We start from the raw sequence: 19,995 nt of genomic DNA, 5'->3' as shown, positions 1-19,995 counted from the left end.
TTAATTAATCCATCGAGTTTTACGAAGTTAACTTTTATTTTTTTACCTAAATATAACAGGTTTCGTAACACAAACAGAATGAATGATGGGGTATATTGGTAAGTGTGGGGGCTTTGGGCCTGTTGAAATCTGCTCGAGGCTAGCTAGCTTTAGCAGAGAGACGAAGGAATGAATATTAAATAGTAGCTAGCTAGGGTTTGCTTGCTTTTCATTCTTTAGTTGATCTTAATGTGCTTTCTTTTCTTGCAGGAGGTATAAATATTAAATAGTAATGGTAGAATTAGAGGAAATGTTTAATGTCATGATAAATATTGTTTTTCAAAATATTTTTTATTTAAAAATATAATAAAATAATATTTTTTTTATTTTTAAGAATTTATTTTTACAAGACTCATTTCTTTTCTATCCTTTCCTTTAAAAAAAGTGCTGGAAAAGAACTGGGATTAATTTTAGGAAATCATAATCCTGTAAAATGCTACCATTTGATGATTAACCATTGTGTTAAACCATGAGAGGAAGCAGAAGCGTTGATGAGTATGAAACCCTAATGTTCATTAATTTATATATTTGTCATGTAGAGGGATCAGAAATAATTAAAGTCTATGGTGCTGCTAAATATAATAATGTTTCTTGATTAACAAATAATAAGAGGCCTGGAGGTAATCCAAGAGCACCAGAGAAAAGTGAGCCTAGGGGGAAAAGGTGATCGGGAATATGTGAGATTAATTTACATTACATTATGGGCAAGTTTGTCGCTGCCTTCCCTTCATTTCCTGCACTTTTCCAGCCTGCTCCTCTCCAGTCTTTTTATTCTTTTTTATTTTAGTCTTTTTTATCTATTCCCCATGTTCAAGTACGAAGCTTAACATGGACGAACTTTAATTTCTTAGTATAAAACAATCAAATGATTAGTATATATTCTCCACAATAATAATATTAATGAAACGAGTTGAACTTAACTTATGTATAATTAGTTCCAATATTTCTTGGTAAAGTGTCAAGTTCCATTACTTTTCGACTTGACCAAAAAAAGAAATCCTTAAACACCAGCGGAAATGATCATTTGAATCAACACTGGATTCTTTATATAAATATAAAGAAACAGCATATAAATCACATTATATTATGCAAATTCCCTTCCAGCTATTGCAAGCCCATTGGGATTCCAAGAAGCCAACAGTATGGATGCTCTAGCTAGGTCAGCTGGAATTTTAAAATCTAATTGAGAGAACCTAGTCTGTCTAATCCACTTGCATACACCTAGGCACCCAATCGGAATCCACGTTGGATGCATTATGCTTCGACATTACTAAAAACAGTTCTAACATTATAAAACACATACACATATTAACATGCCAATTCTATGTAACAAAAAGAAAATGGAGGAACATCGGAGTTGCAGCCATGATCTACTGGCCGTGACCCTTTTCCAGTTTTTGCCGACTTCCATTCCCAAGAATTTGTTTCATTACCACCTTTTATTTTGCTAGCACGTCTGCCTTCAAAAAGGAAGAATTAAACTTATATATATGTGTGTGTATCGCGGTACGGGGTAAAGGGTATTAGAAAAAATTATTAATGTTTCTTGGATGGTCAAAAAATTTTGGGTACGTCGTTGCTAAGTTTTCTTTGATGATTTATGATCTACTATGAATAGATACCATGTAATTTTATTTTAATATAGTACGAGCAGTTTGTTATGAACTTATGTATTGATTTTCATGTGTGTATGAATAAATAATTAATATTGTCCATAACGATTTTCAGCTCAATGTAAGATGTAATTCAAGTTTCTATAGATGTAACAAAGATCAAAACAACAATGCATGTGACGTTGAATTCCACGCGAGTGGAGAGGCATATTCTTTGGGAATGAAGTACTAATTTTTATTGTAAAATATGCGAAAGAAGTAGAAATTGCTTCAACCTTGTTGCAACACAAAAAAAACAAAGTTAAAATAGGAAGTAACATACTGTACTCTTGCAGCAAAGCCTTGAAAAGGCGGTCTGAAAAGGTAAAGATGTTTGAAAGAAGACAAGGCAACATTGAAGCCAAAGAATATATGCTCCCTTAGTCTCTCTCTTTTTTTCTTTTTCTTTTTCTTTTTTGTTAGCTTAGGGAAGGGAAATCCTGTATTATCATGTGGACCATAATCTCTCTCATTCCAAATATATATCATTGTTTATGTTTGTTCATTTTAATTTACAGAAAACCTCACCTCACCTCACCTTGCATATGCTACAGTAATTGGTGGTTCTCGTTCAGACATTGCCCATGGCCCCCTTGGTGTTACAGAAGCTTCTCACTTAAATATCACATCATTTGGTTTTACTCCCACAGATCTACCCCAGCAGCATACGTAGCTGTTTCACAATTTGACACGGTGGTGTAATGTAATTAATAGCCAAGGTTCAACAATAAAATGATTCTTGCGGTATTTATATTATTGATATATAATTTAGCGAAGATAAAGAGCGTAAAGTGGCTGTAGTTTAGTGGTGAGAATTCCACGTTGTGGCCGTGGAGACCTGGGCTCGAATCCCAGCAGCCACAAAATGTTTTTATATTTTAACCTCTTTGTTGGGCTCGGGCCAACCCACATTGCGTGGCCCATTCAATGTGTTGTCTCTGAATACTGCTTAATTATTCAGGACAAATTTTATCAGGAGGAAGATCACACAGCATCTGCTGCCGTTACACTGCTTCCAGCTGTAATTATATATAGATATAAAAACCAGTCTTCCTTGAGTATTGGATTGAATAGACTAATCTAAAATAATTTTATTTTAAGATATTTTTAAACAAAAAAAAATGAAATCAGTTTAATCTTTTCTTCTTTCAATTTAATCTTTCTATAGCCTAATTAAATGAAATCAGTTTTGAAACTATAGTAAGACTATCAAATTAAAAGAAAAATAACTGAAATATAAATATAAAGAAAATATTTGTCTAATATAAAATTCTAAATAATTTTTATTTTGATTCAAAAATTTATTTTTTTTCATTTTCCATACTTTAAAATATGAGAAAATCACTTGAAAAACAGAAATGATAGAAAAAATTATCAATTTAATCATCCACAAAACTCATTGTTTTTTATGTTAAAGGGTTCTATTCGATACAAAAAAGTCCAATAATCATGAGATTTTACTATAAACACGTCTAAAAAAAATTAAATTTTTATTAAAAATCAAATCTTGTTTTTAACATGATTTGTTAAGTCAATTGAATTACATAAAAAAATTATATAATTTAATTTAAGATTTGAATTAGATAAGAAGATGATTAGAATATTTTAAAGTTGAACTCACAAGAACATGTTTAATAATAATAATACCAAGAAATTAATCAGAGGCTGGACATTCTTGTGTTTACATTAGAAGTGTTTTGATCCCACCTTAGTGTAGCATGCACGGGTTTGCTAGTTTTAATGTTTTATTCCTAAACATTGTACATAGACAATCCACTAAACATTGTACAAAGACAATCCACGTGTGTTTAGGCACCCACCCTACCGAATTCCGTCATTTACCAAACCTAAAATCATTTAGGCACTTGTCATGTTTTTTTATTTTTTAATTAAAATAAATATATGTATACATGTTTCTTAATTAATTTTATAAATTTTAAATTTAAAAAATATATAAATCTTTAATAATTCTAAAATTTATAAAACTCAGATAAATAATTTTTAAAAATCAAATTTAAAATATAATAGTGTCCTCTCTAAATTTTGTCCTGTTCTTCTTTTCGTATCTCTGTTCTTGAGAGCAGCAGCCTAGACGAGAACTGCACAGGAGACTATATCGCCCAATCAGACAGAGAGATGGAGGAAAAAGGATGCAATGCACCTTGATTATCTTTTTACCATTCCATGTATTGCATCATTATTAGTACCAAAACTTTTATTCAAATTATGCTTAGCTAATATTAGAAAGCGTGTCGAAAAGATGTTGAATCAAATAACAATATATAATATTGTGACAAAAAGTGAAATTTAGTAGTCTACAAATTTATAAAACAAATTCGCAAATATCATAATAATTATTAAAACTGAGAATCCGTAATACAAACTAACTAGATGTTTTACCTCCTGGTTAGAATCTTTTGTTTTTTTTATTTGGAATTATGTTATAATTCCTTCTAAAAATGTTTTTAACTTAAAAAAATATCAAATTAATTTTGTAATGGAGTTTTAAACCCAATGAATCCAGATCATTTTTAAAATTAGCACAATAAAATAAAAGTCTTGATAGAATAATACTATGTGAAAAAGATTTAGTGAAATAAACATATTTTCACCTTGTCGCGCTTCTAAAACACGACATTCACTAATTGTTACTATTCTTAAGCCTTGTCGCACTTTAAAATAGCGACATTTAAACATGTCATGCTTTTGAAATAGGACAACTATCAACTGTTAGGCCAGTTGGATATAATTGTATAACATGTCGATCGTTTCACATAAAAATTATAATTTTATGATTTTTTTTTCAAATATTTTTTAAAAATAATTGTATACATTTTGCCCAACTTGTAAGTAAAAAAAACTGACTTTAAAAAGTTATTGTTCACATAGTAATTTTAATGGGTGATTTTTAGTAGTCAAGTATAAATCTGCCATAACTATATAGAGATTTACTCCGGATAGATTATATAAATGACCTAGCATATCCATTTATGGACTAATGAGACAGGTGTAAGCTTAAAAAGAAGTCTGATCATGTCAAACTACAATGATGGCTGAAAAGAACCATAACTTTTTATCAGACCATTAGATCTCACTTAAATATTTACAGGAGTTTCTAGAGGTCATTTCTTTTATCGCTATTCTAACCGTTGGATCTTTAGATTCTAAAAATCTCACCTTAAAGCCCTAGTTTTGATAGTTATGTAATTTTTCTTATGGTCTAATGAACCAGTTTAATAAAATAATTGACCAATTAGTTTTAAATTTAAATAAAAGTAACATTAATTAATTTTTTTTCATGTTTCCAATCATGACATCTAAAAATATACTATTTTTCCAAAACTTCTTATTTCTGTTTCACTTTTATTTGCATTTTAGATACTAATTCTCTAATGAATCCAATCCAATCCAATCCAATCATCCAAGGCATTATTAGGTTGGAAAAAGGAATAAAATGCTGGAGTTGGGTCAAATTGGCAAATTAAGGAAAGCCAGCCAGCTACACTGGCTGCTTTCCACGTGGTGGCTAGAGACGTTTACTTATGCACACACAACAGCAGAGGAGAGTCGTAATAAGAAAAAAAAAAGAAAAAAAAGAGTTAGTTAATATGTAAACATTCACAATTTTTAAATTTTAATCATTTAATTGATTAAACGAAAAGCAAAGGCGGATATTATCAAACAAATTAACAAAGTCATATCTTCCACGTTCAAAACTATGCCTATCCCTATGAGAGCCCTTTGGGCCATGAGCTATATTGTATATATTTTGGGTTCTTAAGCTTGGCTCACTCATCAGCTACTTCAGCTTCATATTTCTTTGTCATTTTCCTCAAATTTCCCTCTTGACCACTTGATGTTGCTCCTAGTGGAAGAAAAACGTATTTGTGATGGTTCTCTAATATTTTTATCGTTTTCTAAACGAGAAGCATATTGGATTTTAAGGTATTTTAGAATTTATTTTCTTGTACAAAATTCAAAATAATATATTCGATAATTAAAATCTAAGATTTATACTCTTCATGTTGACTAAAATAAAAATTACCAGAATAAATCTCATTAAAAAATTAATTCTTTTTTAATTTTATAATAGGAATATTTTTTATATATATTTTGATGAAATTATAATATATAAATGAACTCCTAGTTAGTTTTTTTATGAAAGAATTCATCTAATTTGAAGTTAAAATCTTGATCTTAAAATGTCAATTTTATGGTTAAAAAATAAAGTAGTCACTAGAATTCAAAATACATAAGAAACAAAATTTTATTAAGCATATTTTTATTTTTGCTGTTGTTTTTGTTTTTAATGGTAAGGTCACCACTATAGCTAAAAAACACAATATTAATAGTATAAATTAATTTTTTTTATTTTTTTATTTTATACCATGGAGGGTTTTATCCTATAATAAATGCAAAAAAATAAAAATAAAAAATTAAAACAGGCACATCTTAAATCTTTATAATCTATTTAAACAGAAAAAAGGAAATTGGTTAATATAAAACTATCATTATATGAAAATTATTTAGATGATACTCACATTACAAGTATTATAAAATATCTCAACTCTTTGTAAAACAAATTTGGGAAACTTGTTGTCAAATAAAAATAAATTTAGACGTTACCCTTTAGACCTAGTCTTTCTTTTCCAATATAAAATAGAAAAGACACGGAGGAGCCATGGCCGGAGCCATAGCCAAACTTAAGCCGTCAACTGATCGCAAATATATCTGCATATTTGTTAGTGCATGAAGTGAGAGGTGAAGTTTCCTAAAACCCAAAGCAAATTACGTTGTCGCTGTCTTTTTTTGTGTCACCTCACGTCTTTCACCACTGCCCTCCCCCCTTGGTCTAATCCTGACAAGATAGAGTATCCAACAAATCCCTGTTAGATCAGATCAGTTTTTATCACTTTCACTATATAGATAAGATCTCCAGCTCCAATCCTGGTGAATTATGGAAAATATCTTGCTTTTCTTTAAAGGCTTCTTATTTGAAGGCAGGTTGGTTTCTGGGTTTTGAGAGTTTTGAGATTTGGTTGTGTGTAGAGGGAAAAAGGAAAGGATTTTGGGGTTTTGGTTAGATTGTGATCATGTGATTCTTGGCTTGATTTTGGAGGAGGATTTGTTGGGTTTTGTTTATTTTAGGGATTAAGCAAGAATTGGAGTTGGAAGTTTTAAGACTTTGCTGCTTTTGGAATTTGCTTTCCTTTTTTTTTTTTTTTTTTCTTGGAGGAATCAGTTAAAAGTGGGAGTTCTATTCTTTTTTTATTAAATTTGTAGCAAGTAAAGAAGTTTTGACACAGAGAATAACATTACAAGCAACCAGGTGATCTCAAAAGATCAAAGATTGCGGCAAGTATCAATTCCACATCCTTTCTTAAGCCTTTGTTTGTATATTTGCTATGGCTCGTTTTGGATCATTTTCGGGCTCTTGTGCCTCTAGTTTTTTTCAAGTTGTTTATTTGATTAGATTTCTTGCTTTAATTGGTAAGTAAGTGAATCGGTTTTCCTTTTATGTGAATGTTGATGAGATTTTGTAGAGTTTTAAGAGTTTTTAATGACAATTTGCAGGGAAATGGCAACTTTAGTGGAGCCTCCAAATGGAATTAGGCCAAGCGGGAAGCAATATTACTCTATGTGGCACAATGTATTTGAGCTTGATTCAAAGTATGTTCCAATTAAGCCTATAGGTAAAGGGGCTTATGGTGTTGTATGCTCCTCGATTAATCGGGAAACAAATGAGAAAGTTGCCATCAAGAAAATCAATAATGTGTTTGAGAACAAGATTGATGCTTTGAGGACTCTGAGAGAGTTGAAGCTTCTTAGACATATCCGGCATGAGAATGTAATTGCTCTGAAGGATGTTTTGATGCCTATTCATAGAACAAGTTTCAAGGATGTGTATTTGGTTTATGAGCTCATGGATACAGATTTGCATCAGATTATCAAGTCCTCTCAACCACTTTCCAGTGATCATTGCAAGTATTTTATATTTCAGGTAAATACTCTCTCTCTCAAGTGGTAGTGGTATTGAAGTTTCTCATTCTTTCAACCCGTCTTGTGATGTCAATTTCTTGCTAATATGCACAGTCTATTTGACGGAAAGTGTTCTCACTGGGAATTATGGCTGCATTTTATCTCTGTAATCATATGTTGTAATTTCATGTTGTGCCAGGAGATGGTGATTAATATTTTAGTGAAAACAGTATTAGATGGTTACAAAGTGAAATTTATTTAAGAAAGAATCATACCAATTGTGAACAATTATGATTTTATGGTTCACAGAGAAAACTGATTAAGCTGAAGCTGACCATTCTATAGTTGTTATATTTGGTACTTTTGGTCTATGAGCTGTATCTACATGTCTTTAAATTGTAAAATTCCACCCCAGTAGATGTCAGACTTTGGAAGAAAATGCATGCTCATACATTCTTTGTTATCACGTGTTAATCTTGGTTAACACCATGGGATTCATCATCTTATGAAAGTTTGAGAGAGAAGCTATGGTTCAAGCAAAATTGATTTAAATCTTCGATGCTGCAGAATTTTGTGATTCATGTTTAAACACACTCACTGGGTGCCAGGGCAGGATGTGAGGGTGTTCTCTTCATTTTACATTAAAACAAGGGCCTTCTGTGATTCCCATGTTTTGCTCTCCTTGCGAGCAAGAAATGCCTCGCATTCAGCATTCCCTGTTGGCTTCTCTGGCTGCAAGCTCAACTGAGTTACTTATTTGTTAATGAACAACACAAGACTGAGGGCGAAGATGTTGATGAATTTGGCAAAACAATGACAATGGCTTATGTTCCTTTTTGAATGAACTTGATAGCTGTGCTTTGACATAGCATAACCAACGATAATAATCTGGAATAATGATTAAATGCGATGCCATGCATGCCACTAGTTAATTTTCAATCATTTTTTTTGTCTTCTCAGTATTGTTCTGCTAGCATCTAATCTTCATAAATAATTGTAGTTGCTACGTGGGCTGAATTATCTCCACTCTGCCAACATTCTTCATCGGGACCTGAAGCCTGGAAATCTCCTTGTCAATGCTAACTGCGACCTGAAGATATGTGATTTTGGGCTGGCACGAACAAGCAGAGGCAATGAACAGTTTATGACTGAGTATGTTGTTACCCGATGGTATCGTGCACCTGAGCTGCTACTCTGCTGTGACAATTATGGAACCTCCATTGATGTCTGGTCTGTCGGATGTATCTTTGCTGAGATTCTTGGCCGCAAACCTATCTTCCCTGGAACAGAATGTCTGAACCAGCTGAAGCTAATTGTCAGTGTCCTCGGGAGCCAAAATGATACTGATCTGGAGTTCATTGACAACCCAAAAGCCAGGAGGTACATCAAAACACTTCCTTATACAAGGGGAACCCATCTCTCACACCTGTACCCTCATGCCGATCCTTTGGCCATAGACCTGTTGCAAAGGATGCTGGTGTTTGATCCTAGCAAGAGAATTACAGTGACAGAAGCACTTCTACACCCTTACATATCAGGGCTGTACGATCCAAGACGCGACCCACCAGCACAGGTTCCTATCAATCTTGACATAGATGAGAATCTTGGGGAACATATGATTAGGGAGATGATATGGGATGAGATGCTTCATTACCACCCTGAAGCTGTGTTATCTCGTAGATAGATTATGTTTCAAAATCCTTTTTCTAGTGTGTCTACGAGATCAGTTAAATATTTCCACTTGGAAGCATGGCGTTGAGAGAATGTACGTGATATTTACCAAGATTTTGTTTGGACATTTTGTTTATTAGTTTTGAGTTTCTGAGCCGGACTATGGCATCCTGTAAATTGTAAATTGGCATGCCATCATTTATTGTGATCTATAAAATATATCTAGCAATGCAGACATCTTGATTTGGAATATTACGATAATGTTGATGCATCAATATTTTTATGTCTGTATAGAACTGGTGACGAGGACCATGATGTTTCATAGTTTTCACCTTCTGACTCGTAATATCCTTTATTTTTACCATTAATCTTCATCTTCTTCCCCGCTCCCAAAACAATTTTCTTTCAGTTCGTAATTCGGTAAGCTGCACGTGAAAACTAGAAGCAACCCATTTTAATGGACAAAAACATCACTTGGTCTTGCACATTCTTACGAAGTGATGAATTGTTTAAAACGCTAAAGTGATGTGACATGAAGACAGTGAGGCTCTGTTAAGGCACCCTTCTAAACACAAATTCTGATCTTGTAACATTTGGAAATGTGCTATTTCTTGTTTTAGTACTCAGTAAAACGTCAATTTACTTGTTTCACTTAAGCCTGGCCTCCATAAAGCTGCCCTTTGGCAACCAAGAAATACCAGGCCTCAGTCTGGAAGCAGTATTATACATGTGCTCCTTTGGCAACTAGCCGTCGATGAAGCATAAACCTGGAGTCTTTTTGGATAAAAACTCGATCAAGGTTTGCAAGCATAATCGAGTTTTTTATGCTGTTCATGCATGCATTCAAACTAAACCACTTGTGTGTGTCTGTATTCCCTTGGTTTTGCAATATCAGGGAATAGTCGTCCCTTCTAAATCATTGCAGAGAAGCTTCCACAGGGATAAATTTAAGTAATAGTTGTACTTTAAAATATTTTTCATCTGAAAATATAATAAAATAATTTTTTTAATATAATATATTAAAAAATTTTAAAAAAAACTCAAGTTAAAAAATAAAATTTGTAAAAACATTGCTTTTACCGAAAAAACATACATACTATTCACCCACGATTGGCTTCCAGGTCAAGTCATAATCCATGTTCAGCTCATACATCATGGAGGGCTGGTCATTCGTCCAGACTCCCCATGGAATTGAACTTCTATCAAACTGGGTGCAATCCTAATAATCAATTTTCCTAAAACTATATTAATGAACTTATTAATTGCGTATTATACAGCTTACTTTAATAAAGCAATATTCGAGTCCTAACAAAAATAATTTTTTTATTATAATTATTTAATAGGAAAACATTATCCCTTACTCTATGGTTCAAAAGTCAAGAACTCGCCCACTAAACATAAAAGATAAAGTGTTAGAATTTATTACTCCTAAAAAAAAAACTAATTTTGTGCTATCATTTTCACTTATTGTGGTTAAGCAGGAGGACAGGGGAAATCTCAAATCAGTCCCCCTCCTATCGTCCAATTCTCAATTGGGTCCCTAAACTAAAACTTTTCTCAATCTAATTCCTAAAGTTGATACGTTTTTAATATTTTGGTATATATTATTGCCCAAATATTTAATGAGAATTTGACTTTATCTATTAACAACTTGGAATGATTTTAGCCCACCAGCCTTCCCTCGCCATCCTCTCTATCTTATCCTGTCATTCAACTAGAGATTCCCTACTCTATGAAGCATAAAAAGTTTAATTCCTACCTTCGCTACTACAAAGAGTCAAGGACACCATCAAAAAGTAAAACCTAACCTCCATCTAATATTAAAATATTTTTTTATTTTTAATATCAACGTGTTAAAATTATAAAAAATAGTATAAAATATTAATTTAATATTTTTTACAAAATAAAAGCACTCCTGAAAATAAAAGCGACCGCAAAGAAAAAACAAAAGGGCAATTTGATTAGCTCACGTCACGCAAGTATAGCTCAAGTGGATGGCTGGATGGGAGCCGCCAAACTAGGAAAAACCATCGATGTAAATTCAGGAAATCTGCTTGCAAGTTGACGGGCAAAGGGATTTTGAAGCAATTGTGATGGGAAAAATATATATTTTTGTTTAATACTATAAGAACAAGAACAAGTTGTTGTGGGAGTGTTTTTTCTATCTAACATTCTAGTGAAATGAGAAAGATGTTCATGGTGTTTTGTATTTTAAAAGTATTTTAAAAGAAATTTTAAATTTTTTTATTTTAAATTAATATTTTTTTATATTTTTAGATTATTTGGATGTGTTGGTGTTAAAAATAATTTTTTTTAAAAAAAATTATTTTAATATATTTACAAGTAAAAAATACTTAAAAAAAAATTTATTATTATACTTTTTAAATAAATTTTATTAATACACGGCTCATGTTGGTCAATGGACAAATTTCCTCTCTCTTTTTTTTTAATTATGCAATAGAAATTTTTTAATGTGATTGGGTTAAGAAAATTGAGATTTATAAGGGTTTTCTCAACATATTTCCTAAGAGCATCCATTAATTAATTAATGTAATTGAAAAATCTCACATGTATGATTAATTTATTCATTTCTATTATTGAATAAAATCATAATCTCCAAGTAGATACTGCAGTAGCTAACTGCTATGTTGCACGCTCTTTACCGCAGGTATGGATTTCGAGGTGTTAGTAGCGCTCTCGTGATCTTTTTTTTTTTTTTTTTTTTTTTTTTTTTTTTTTTTTGAAGGCTCAGAGCATGTTTAAATTTTGAAAATATAGCTGTTTTTTAAAGTATTTTTATATTAAAATATATTAAAATAATATATATATATATATATATATTTTAAAAAAATTATTTTTAATATTAAAGTATTAAAATTATCTAAAAACATTAAAAAAAATTAAATTTGAAGTAAAAAAATAAAAAAAAATTTAATTTTTTTAAAAAACATTCTTAAAATATAAAAACAAACATAACCTAATCTTTTGACGGGTAAAGCTAAACTCTCTCCTTTTTTAATTTTTGTCAATTTTTCTTTTTTTCTTTTCCTTACTTATTCCTCTCTTCTTTTTAGATTTTTGTACCTGGTTTTCTTTTTGTTACAAAGAAGGGGGGTTTTTTTTCTTTCTCAAGTTCAATTCCAGTCCTTCTATTTCCAATTATTTATCAAATGAAAAATCAAAACTATTTTTTTCAAATCCAGCGCCAACCATGTTTATTTGACAATGCAGAAACCTGATTATAAGCTATTTGAATCAAGCTATAAAGCCAATTATCAATCAAGATGAGTGTGAAAAAACTGAACTGGAAGAAGAAAAAACTACAGTGATAAAAACAAGACAAAGTACCCAAAAAAAAAGTGAGTTTATAGTAAATGAGAAAGAAAAATAGCAAAGCCAATTAGTTTATTTTTTTAACCAGTTACATACCCTGCATCTTAAATTTTTTTAAAAAATTACATAAAAAATGTTTCACTACTGTCAACGCATTTTTTAAATGAAGATATAAAATAAGGCTTATGTGCCCCCAATAAATTTCAATAATATCATAATGCTATTTTTTTAATCAATTAAATTGTGTGATTTAAGTCGTGTGGGAGTTGAGTTAATATAACTCATCCAATTTATCAGGTTTCATTATGATTTGGTTGAAATTGTCAAAACTAGGTTTGAGTAAAAAAATAAATATATACACTGTCATTTTATTTTATTTTTATAAATATTAAAACAAAGATGTTAATGTTGACCCAATTGATCAAAACAAAATCCAGTTTGCCTTTTTAAAAAGAAAATTATAGCAATCTCAATCCAACATTTTATTTGTAAAAAGATATTGAGACAATGATATTTTAGATTAATTGGGATCAAATCAGAATAACATTTCTAACTCTTTACATAGGCCGAAGCCTTCATCAAGTTTAATAATTAAAATTTATTTTTTTATTTAATTGTACAAGGGTGAGTTTTAATTAAAATTTATATTTAAAAAATAATGATAAAAAATACATAAAAGGTAGGTTTTGAATAAAAATTTGAAAGAAAAAAAAAAGTTTGGTGCTTCAAGCATAACTTTTCAAGCCCACACACTTGGCAAGAAACTTAAGCTTGAACATATCTAGGTTAATCTGTTTTGTTTTTGTTTTTTTTTTTTTAACATAGATTAGATGTTTTCCACACCTTTCTTTTTTTAAAAAAGTCATTGATTTATTCGTTATAATAGATGATACATTGTCTATAAGCCTATAATTCAGCCACAACTATGGTGGCAAAAAATCAAGCAAAAGAGATACTTAGCCTAAAAATATATTTTTTAACTCATTTTAACCCAAAACAACTAATAACAACCATAAAAAAAATGCATAAACCACTTACCAACCTCAAAATACTATAAAATTACTCAAAAAATCAATTGAATAAAAAAAAATCTAAACACAACCTGATCTATATTCTGAGACATGTTTATAGTGAAAAAACTACTATCATCCAACTCTTTTTGACAATTAGAACTCGTTGACACCAAAATCAACTATTTTTTTCATTAAATTATGGTGAATTAAAAAATTTCTCTCTATATCACTTTAATTTGATGACTTTCTCTCTCCTCTCTTAAAAAGAAATAATTGAAAATGAGGAAAATGAAGTTTTGAACCAAAATAAAATTTTCAAAAACTAGAGGGATCAAAAAGAACTTTTCCATGCTAATTTATGATTGGTGTTTTATACTTTGATCCTATATTTTTTAATCGTATTTTTTTTTAACAAATCATAAGAAATCAATTAGTAATTTGATAAAAAAAAAAAAAAAAAACAAGGGGATGCAATAAAAAAAAAGTTTGAGAAGCAAAAAAATAATTTCCCAAAACTTATAGTGTATTGTATAACTTGTTTGATTCATTGTGCTAAGCTAAGGGATGTAGCAGTAATTTTTTCAAAGCAAACAAAGGTATAAGTGTTGTTAACAATTTATTTTTACCATCAAGAAAATAATTAACTACAAACTTAAAGTTTGGTATGTGCATGCAATAAAAAAAATCTAGAATTACATTGATTTTTTTTTTTTATTAAGAGCACAATTTTATGATAAAAAGGGGCGATGTTTGAAATAAAAAGGTAAAATATATTTCTCAAATCTAATTTCAATCTTCTTATTAACATATTTATTGATTATTTAGGCAACACACTTGAGCCCAAGAGTTGGGTGCATGCCCAGTGCCCTCATGGGCTCGAGTGTTGCGCCAGAGCATAGGAGTTGGGAGCCCACCCAACCCTCTATGTGCTTAGGCCTCACGCTTAAACACATTCATGTTTCCCAACATTCTTAGACCCATTGCAAGTCATAACTCCTTTCGATCTTGGTTTTGTGGCCTAGCATCAATACTTATTCCCTTGAATTTTATTTTATTTTTATAAAGCACCATCCTTTTTTATTGGATCCTACTCAATATGCATTCCTAGGTGTACAAGAATCTCGTATGTCCTACCATATTTTTATCTTATTAATACATATATAAGAGATATTTGTCCCGCATTAATGTTTATATCAAGAATATTTGTTTTTTTATTAATGTTTGTGTAAGGTATATTTATCTCTCATTAATATTAAAATGATAAGATGACTATTTACCCCTCTCCTTCAAACAAAAAAATAGTGTTTATAGAGTATAAATACTTATGAATCACCTTTGTAAATAATTCACACCTTTTCCATTCTCAACATACACACTATTTTTTTACATGGCATTCATTTCATACCAAAACAAGAATAAACAACTTTGTTATTAAAATTTAATCCTCATTTGCATATTTATTATATTTTTCCTCTCTAAAAATACCGAATTAACCATTCTAGTATCCCCAAATCCACCTAAAAAAAATTGTTTTGTGAGTGTTAGGATTTCTGCTCTAAAAGATCACATTTCATTACTATATAGATTACATCTAATCACATGAATATTTGATTAAGCTCATTATCCAAGCACCAAAAAAATATATTTCTAAACATTCTAGATTTTAAATTATCATCACCAAGGTTTAGAATCAAACACCAAGTCACAAGACCCGAGGAACATTGGTGAATTTAATCTTATTATTATTTTGTAAATCTTTAATCTATATAAAATAACATAATTATGAAAAATATATTATAAAAGATTATGGCAAATTTGAAAATAATCTGTTCTCTTTGATTATTTATAAATTTCTTGATATATTAATATTAAATTTACATCATATTAAACGGAGAAAAAATCATTTGTAGCGATAATTATTTATATTGGTGATAAATAAATGAATATAATTTTTTTAAGGAAAAAATAAAATATTTATCAGAGCTGGTTGACTGGTATTTAAAAAACCCAGCCTGTTCAAATAGGTTTTGTCAGATACTTTGATTTCCTTACTTTTATAAAAACTAAACTTGTTTAATCAATACGTGATTCAATTGTTTTCGAATTGAATCAGCCAGTTAGTTTCAATTTTAGTGACTGTAACTAATTTGTTTTTATATTTTATTTTAAAAAAAAATTCTTTCAAAAAAAAAATTATTTTAATATATTATTAAAAAAAAAAAAAAAACAATTTATCATCCACCAAAATCATATATGCATCTAAAATGGATGCAGCAGCCCACGCAAGTCGAAAAAATGGTGTCCACGAGCAGAGATGCTATTTGGAAACATATTTAAATTCATGTTTTCTAAAAATCTATATTTTTTATTTTAAATTAATTTTCTTAAATATTTTATATACTAATATAAAAACATATTATTTTTTTAAAATATTATTTATATATAAAAAAAAATAACAAGTACCACCGCACATGAAAAACAGCATAATATCCCGCAGGCAGGCAGTCGCTGCAAGTTGCCTATCTTTTTTTCTTCAAAAAGTGAAGGACACCACTAGTACTGAGAGGTTTGACACCATGCACGTGCAGATGTACGGCTAAGAGATTGCACACGACACATTACTGTACCCACAGCTTCCTCTTCCTCCAATAAAATGAAGCCACTTGGTTGTATTTAGGAGTAAAAGATGTTAATCAAAATTAATTAAGAGTAAATAAACAAGTACGATCAATTTAATTCAGAAGTAAAGCTCACCGTTGTTATTGATATTGTTGTAATAATTTTATTTAAAATAATATATATTTTTTATTTTTTAAAATTATCACATCAAAATAATATAAAAATAAAAATAAATTATGTTTATCATCCTTAAATAAATTATAAGCTTTTAGATAATCTTTAATGATTGACTTCAACTGGTCAAAATTGTTACCCTGTAATTATCTTTAATTTTGCGCGTGCGCATGAACATTCGATGCAATGCAAGACCAGGATCCCACTTCTACTATTTTCACTGTTTCCTTCCTTTAATTCAAAACCACCTACTCGATTTCCTTTCTTTCGTTCCCAGAGAGCTGTGTTTACACTGAAGTTTTAATAAAATTTAATTTTTTTTATATTTTTAAATTATTTTGACATGTTAGTGTTAAAATTAATTTTTAAAAAAATTTAAAAATATTAAAAAAAAACACAATTTTAAAAAGTAAACCACCGAACACTCACGGACATACATGCCCTGTATAATTGAGATAATTTCTTCCAAGTACAATTCAGTGTATAAATTCCATTACCAGTACCCCAAGAAACCTCTCTTCCTTCTTATCCTCATCTCCCTTGTTTTCAAAATCCGAAGCCTTCTTTTCTCTCCGGAATCATACATCATCCCTTCTAGATGATCCTGATAAGGTTATAAAGCCTTTGCTTTGCGCTCTCTCACACACGCGCACACAAAAAAGAAGAAAAACCGGCTTCTTCACAAAATACACAAAATCTGTGCTTGTCTCCAACATTTCTTCGATTTTTCTCTTGTTTTATGTACTGTTTTATTTTGATGCTTAACACATCTGTTTCTTGATGTTTGAGAATACAAAGTTTTCATGACTCCTGTCCTCTGTGAAATCCTCCTCTGTGGTTTTATGATAAACTCTACTCTTAGACGCAGGACTCACCTTGTTCAATCTTTCTCTGTTGTTTTCCTCTACTGGTTCTACGTTTTCTCATGAACTCCATCACCCCTTCTGAATCCCTATACAACCATCTTCCATTAGCATCTTAATCAACTTGAAAATAGTCATCTTCTTGGTCCTGTGCTAGCTTTCTCTTTTATCAAGCATATATAGTCCGGGGTTAATTACAATTTTGTTGTATTGTTGTATTGTTGTATTGTTGTTCTGCTTGTTATTTTGTTATTGTTAGAACTAGTTTTATGTGTCAAGGGAAGAATATAATGGCCTCTTCTAGTGGGGTATCTTCAGGGTCAACAGCCATGTTGAGGAACTCAAGTTCTGAAGAGGATCCGCAGCAAATTATGGACCTAAGGAAGCGTAAAAGGATGATATCCAATAGAGAATCTGCAAGAAGATCCAGAATGAAGAAACAGAAACACCTGGATGACCTCACGGGACAACTTGGTCAGCTCGCGAGGGAAAATAATGAGATCCTGACAAGGATGAATGCTGTCTCTCAGCTTTACATGCATATCGAAGCCGAGAACTCTATCCTCAGAGCCCAAATGGCTGAGCTTAGCCACAGATTGGGCTCTCTCAATGAAATTATTGAATATGCCAACTTTAGCGATGGTCTTTTTGAACCCGAGGATGCTGTTGCCTCTGTTTCTGCGACTAGTCATCAGATTGGTGATGGTTTTTTCATGAATCCATGGAATAATGCTAGTTTCCATGTGAATCAACCCATCATGGACATGGTTATGTATTGAACTTTTTTAGGTGGGAATGTGGATGCTGTTTATGTTTTTATCCCTTTTATTTTCTTTTGATGTTGTGTTTGTGCTGGCCATGGTGAATAGAAGATGTAAAGGTTGTAGCAGGATCTGATTTTGAAAAGATTGTAACTGGTCATGGTGAATTGATTTATGTAATGATCGGAGAGATAACCTCTTTTAATGGCTTGTTGACCTCTAAAGGTAACTTTGTAAGATGTGCTCGAAAGCTGATGTAGAAAAAGAGTGTCCATGGTGGATGAGAAATAGTAGCTTGGTTCTTAAGTCTCAAAATTTATTTATTTTTATTTAAAATTAGAAATAATAGCTTGGTTTGATGTTAAAAAAATTAAAAAATATATTTTAATATTTTTTTAAAAAATAAATATTTTAAAACGCAATAATTCCATGCAAATCTTCAAGAATTATGAAATAACATGTAGAAGAGATAGAAGGTAATATGTTTGAATAGTGTGGTTATGATGGTTTTTTAAGGTGTGTTTTTACTTAAAAATATATCAAAATAATATATATTTTTTTTATTTTTAAAAAATTATTTTTGATATTAACGTATTAAAATGATTTAAAAATATAAAAAAATATTAACTTGAAATAAAATAAAAAATAAAAAAAATTAATTTTTTTTAAAATATTTTTAAAACAAAAAAATAAATATAACTTTAGTTTACGAGACTATATAATGGCTTTGATTAATGATAACTTGCCACTTTAGAAGAGACTAGAGAGAGATAACCCCTTTTTCTCTCCATGTGTGTGTTTGGCATTGAAAGTCAAATGGTATTATCTACTTCATTTTCAGTCAATTTCATACGATTGTTCCTCTTTTTTTTTTTTTTGCCAATTGATCCTTGAATATGGGCAATGCTAATTTTTATTTCTATAAAAAATATGGGCAAATTCAACTTGATTATTAACTTTTATTAGCTTCCATCAATTAAATCAAACACGTTTCAATTATTTGAAGTTCCTCAGACAAGCTGTGACATTATCAATTTTATAGACAGGAGGTAATGGGATATATATAACCGGTGACATTATCAACCTGTGATCGTTGAGTATTTAAGATTTTATGACCTACGAGATTTGATAATTCATTAACTCTCTAATTAGTTATTATTTAAACAGGTTGAGTGTACACCATTATCTTGGATTCTTGTTCTTTTATTCTATCAATTTTGTATTGAGTGCACGTTAGAATAGTTAATCACAAACAATTAGGCGTACGTACATCCAGTATTAGCTAAGAGTATCTACCCCTTGTTGGATGTTTTGTTAAAAAAAAATCAATTTAATTTAAAAGTTTAAATATTTATGGTTGTTTTCAAGATATGATTTATATTATTTTTTAATATATTCTTCGAGTAAAAGCTCTTTAAAATTAAAATTTGTACAAACTTATATTATCTTGTGCTTATTTTTTATAAAATAAATGAAGATGTTGATATTTAAACTCGTGATTACTTGATTATTAAGGTTCTGATATCATGTCTAAAAGCCAATTCAATTGAAAAATTTAAATATTTAGGTGAAGTTGTAAGATATAATTTATATTATATTTTATTTTCAAATTAAAGATTAAGATTACCTATTGTCTGTTAGGGCATGCATGAAGAAATGACATTTGATCCGATGTCAATATGTGAAAATTGTGGTAGGCCTAAATTTTATTAAGAGTTGAGACCTATAAATTATAAATATTCTAAAATACAGACTAACTGATTAAATTGAATAAACTAAAAAAATTTAATTAAAAAATTAAATCAAGAGAAAAAACTAAAGAAGCCGATTTAAAAACCAAAGAAATTATTTGGTTTGATTTACTTTTGATTTTAAAAAATTAAAATGGATT

The 19,995-nt window shown here is 30.1% G+C and overlaps 2 protein-coding genes and 1 non-coding gene across 6 annotated transcripts; all 3 read left to right on the top strand.

Annotated features, from left to right (window-relative positions):
• Positions 1-2,482: 2,482 nt before the first annotated feature.
• TRNAH-GUG (transfer RNA histidin (anticodon GUG)) lies at positions 2,483-2,554 on the top strand. Its single transcript has one exon. It is a non-coding gene; the product is annotated as a tRNA-His (tRNA).
• Positions 2,555-6,298: 3,744 nt separating this feature from the next.
• Positions 6,299-9,593, top strand: LOC118030002 (mitogen-activated protein kinase 7). Of its 4 annotated transcripts, none has more exons than XM_035034021.2 (3): positions 6,299-6,452; positions 7,266-7,692; positions 8,671-9,593. In XM_035034021.2, the coding sequence occupies exons 2-3, from the start codon at positions 7,270-7,272 to the stop codon at positions 9,352-9,354; spliced, it is 1,107 nt and encodes a 368-aa protein (XP_034889912.1). In that variant the 5' UTR covers positions 6,299-6,452; positions 7,266-7,269; the 3' UTR covers positions 9,355-9,593. The 4 variants fall into 4 exon arrangements, with proteins under 4 accessions (XP_034889912.1, XP_034889909.1, XP_034889910.1 ...); XM_035034018.2 differs by lacking the exon at positions 6,299-6,452 and adding an exon at positions 6,459-7,046; XM_035034019.2 differs by lacking the exon at positions 6,299-6,452 and adding an exon at positions 6,459-7,050.
• Positions 9,594-16,961: 7,368 nt separating this feature from the next.
• LOC118030003 (bZIP transcription factor 44) lies at positions 16,962-18,341 on the top strand. Its single transcript, XM_035034022.2, has one exon. It carries the CDS (start codon positions 17,613-17,615, stop codon positions 18,120-18,122), a length of 510 nt encoding a protein of 169 aa, XP_034889913.1. The 5' UTR covers positions 16,962-17,612; the 3' UTR covers positions 18,123-18,341.
• The last annotated feature ends 1,654 nt before the right edge of the window (positions 18,342-19,995 follow it).

Source organism: Populus alba, chromosome 5, assembly GCF_005239225.2.
Source record: "Populus alba chromosome 5, ASM523922v2, whole genome shotgun sequence".
Lineage (NCBI taxonomy): Eukaryota > Viridiplantae > Streptophyta > Magnoliopsida > Malpighiales > Salicaceae > Populus > Populus alba.
The sequence above is the reverse complement of the archived record's forward strand: the minus strand, read 5'-3'. Positions and strand labels throughout refer to the sequence as shown.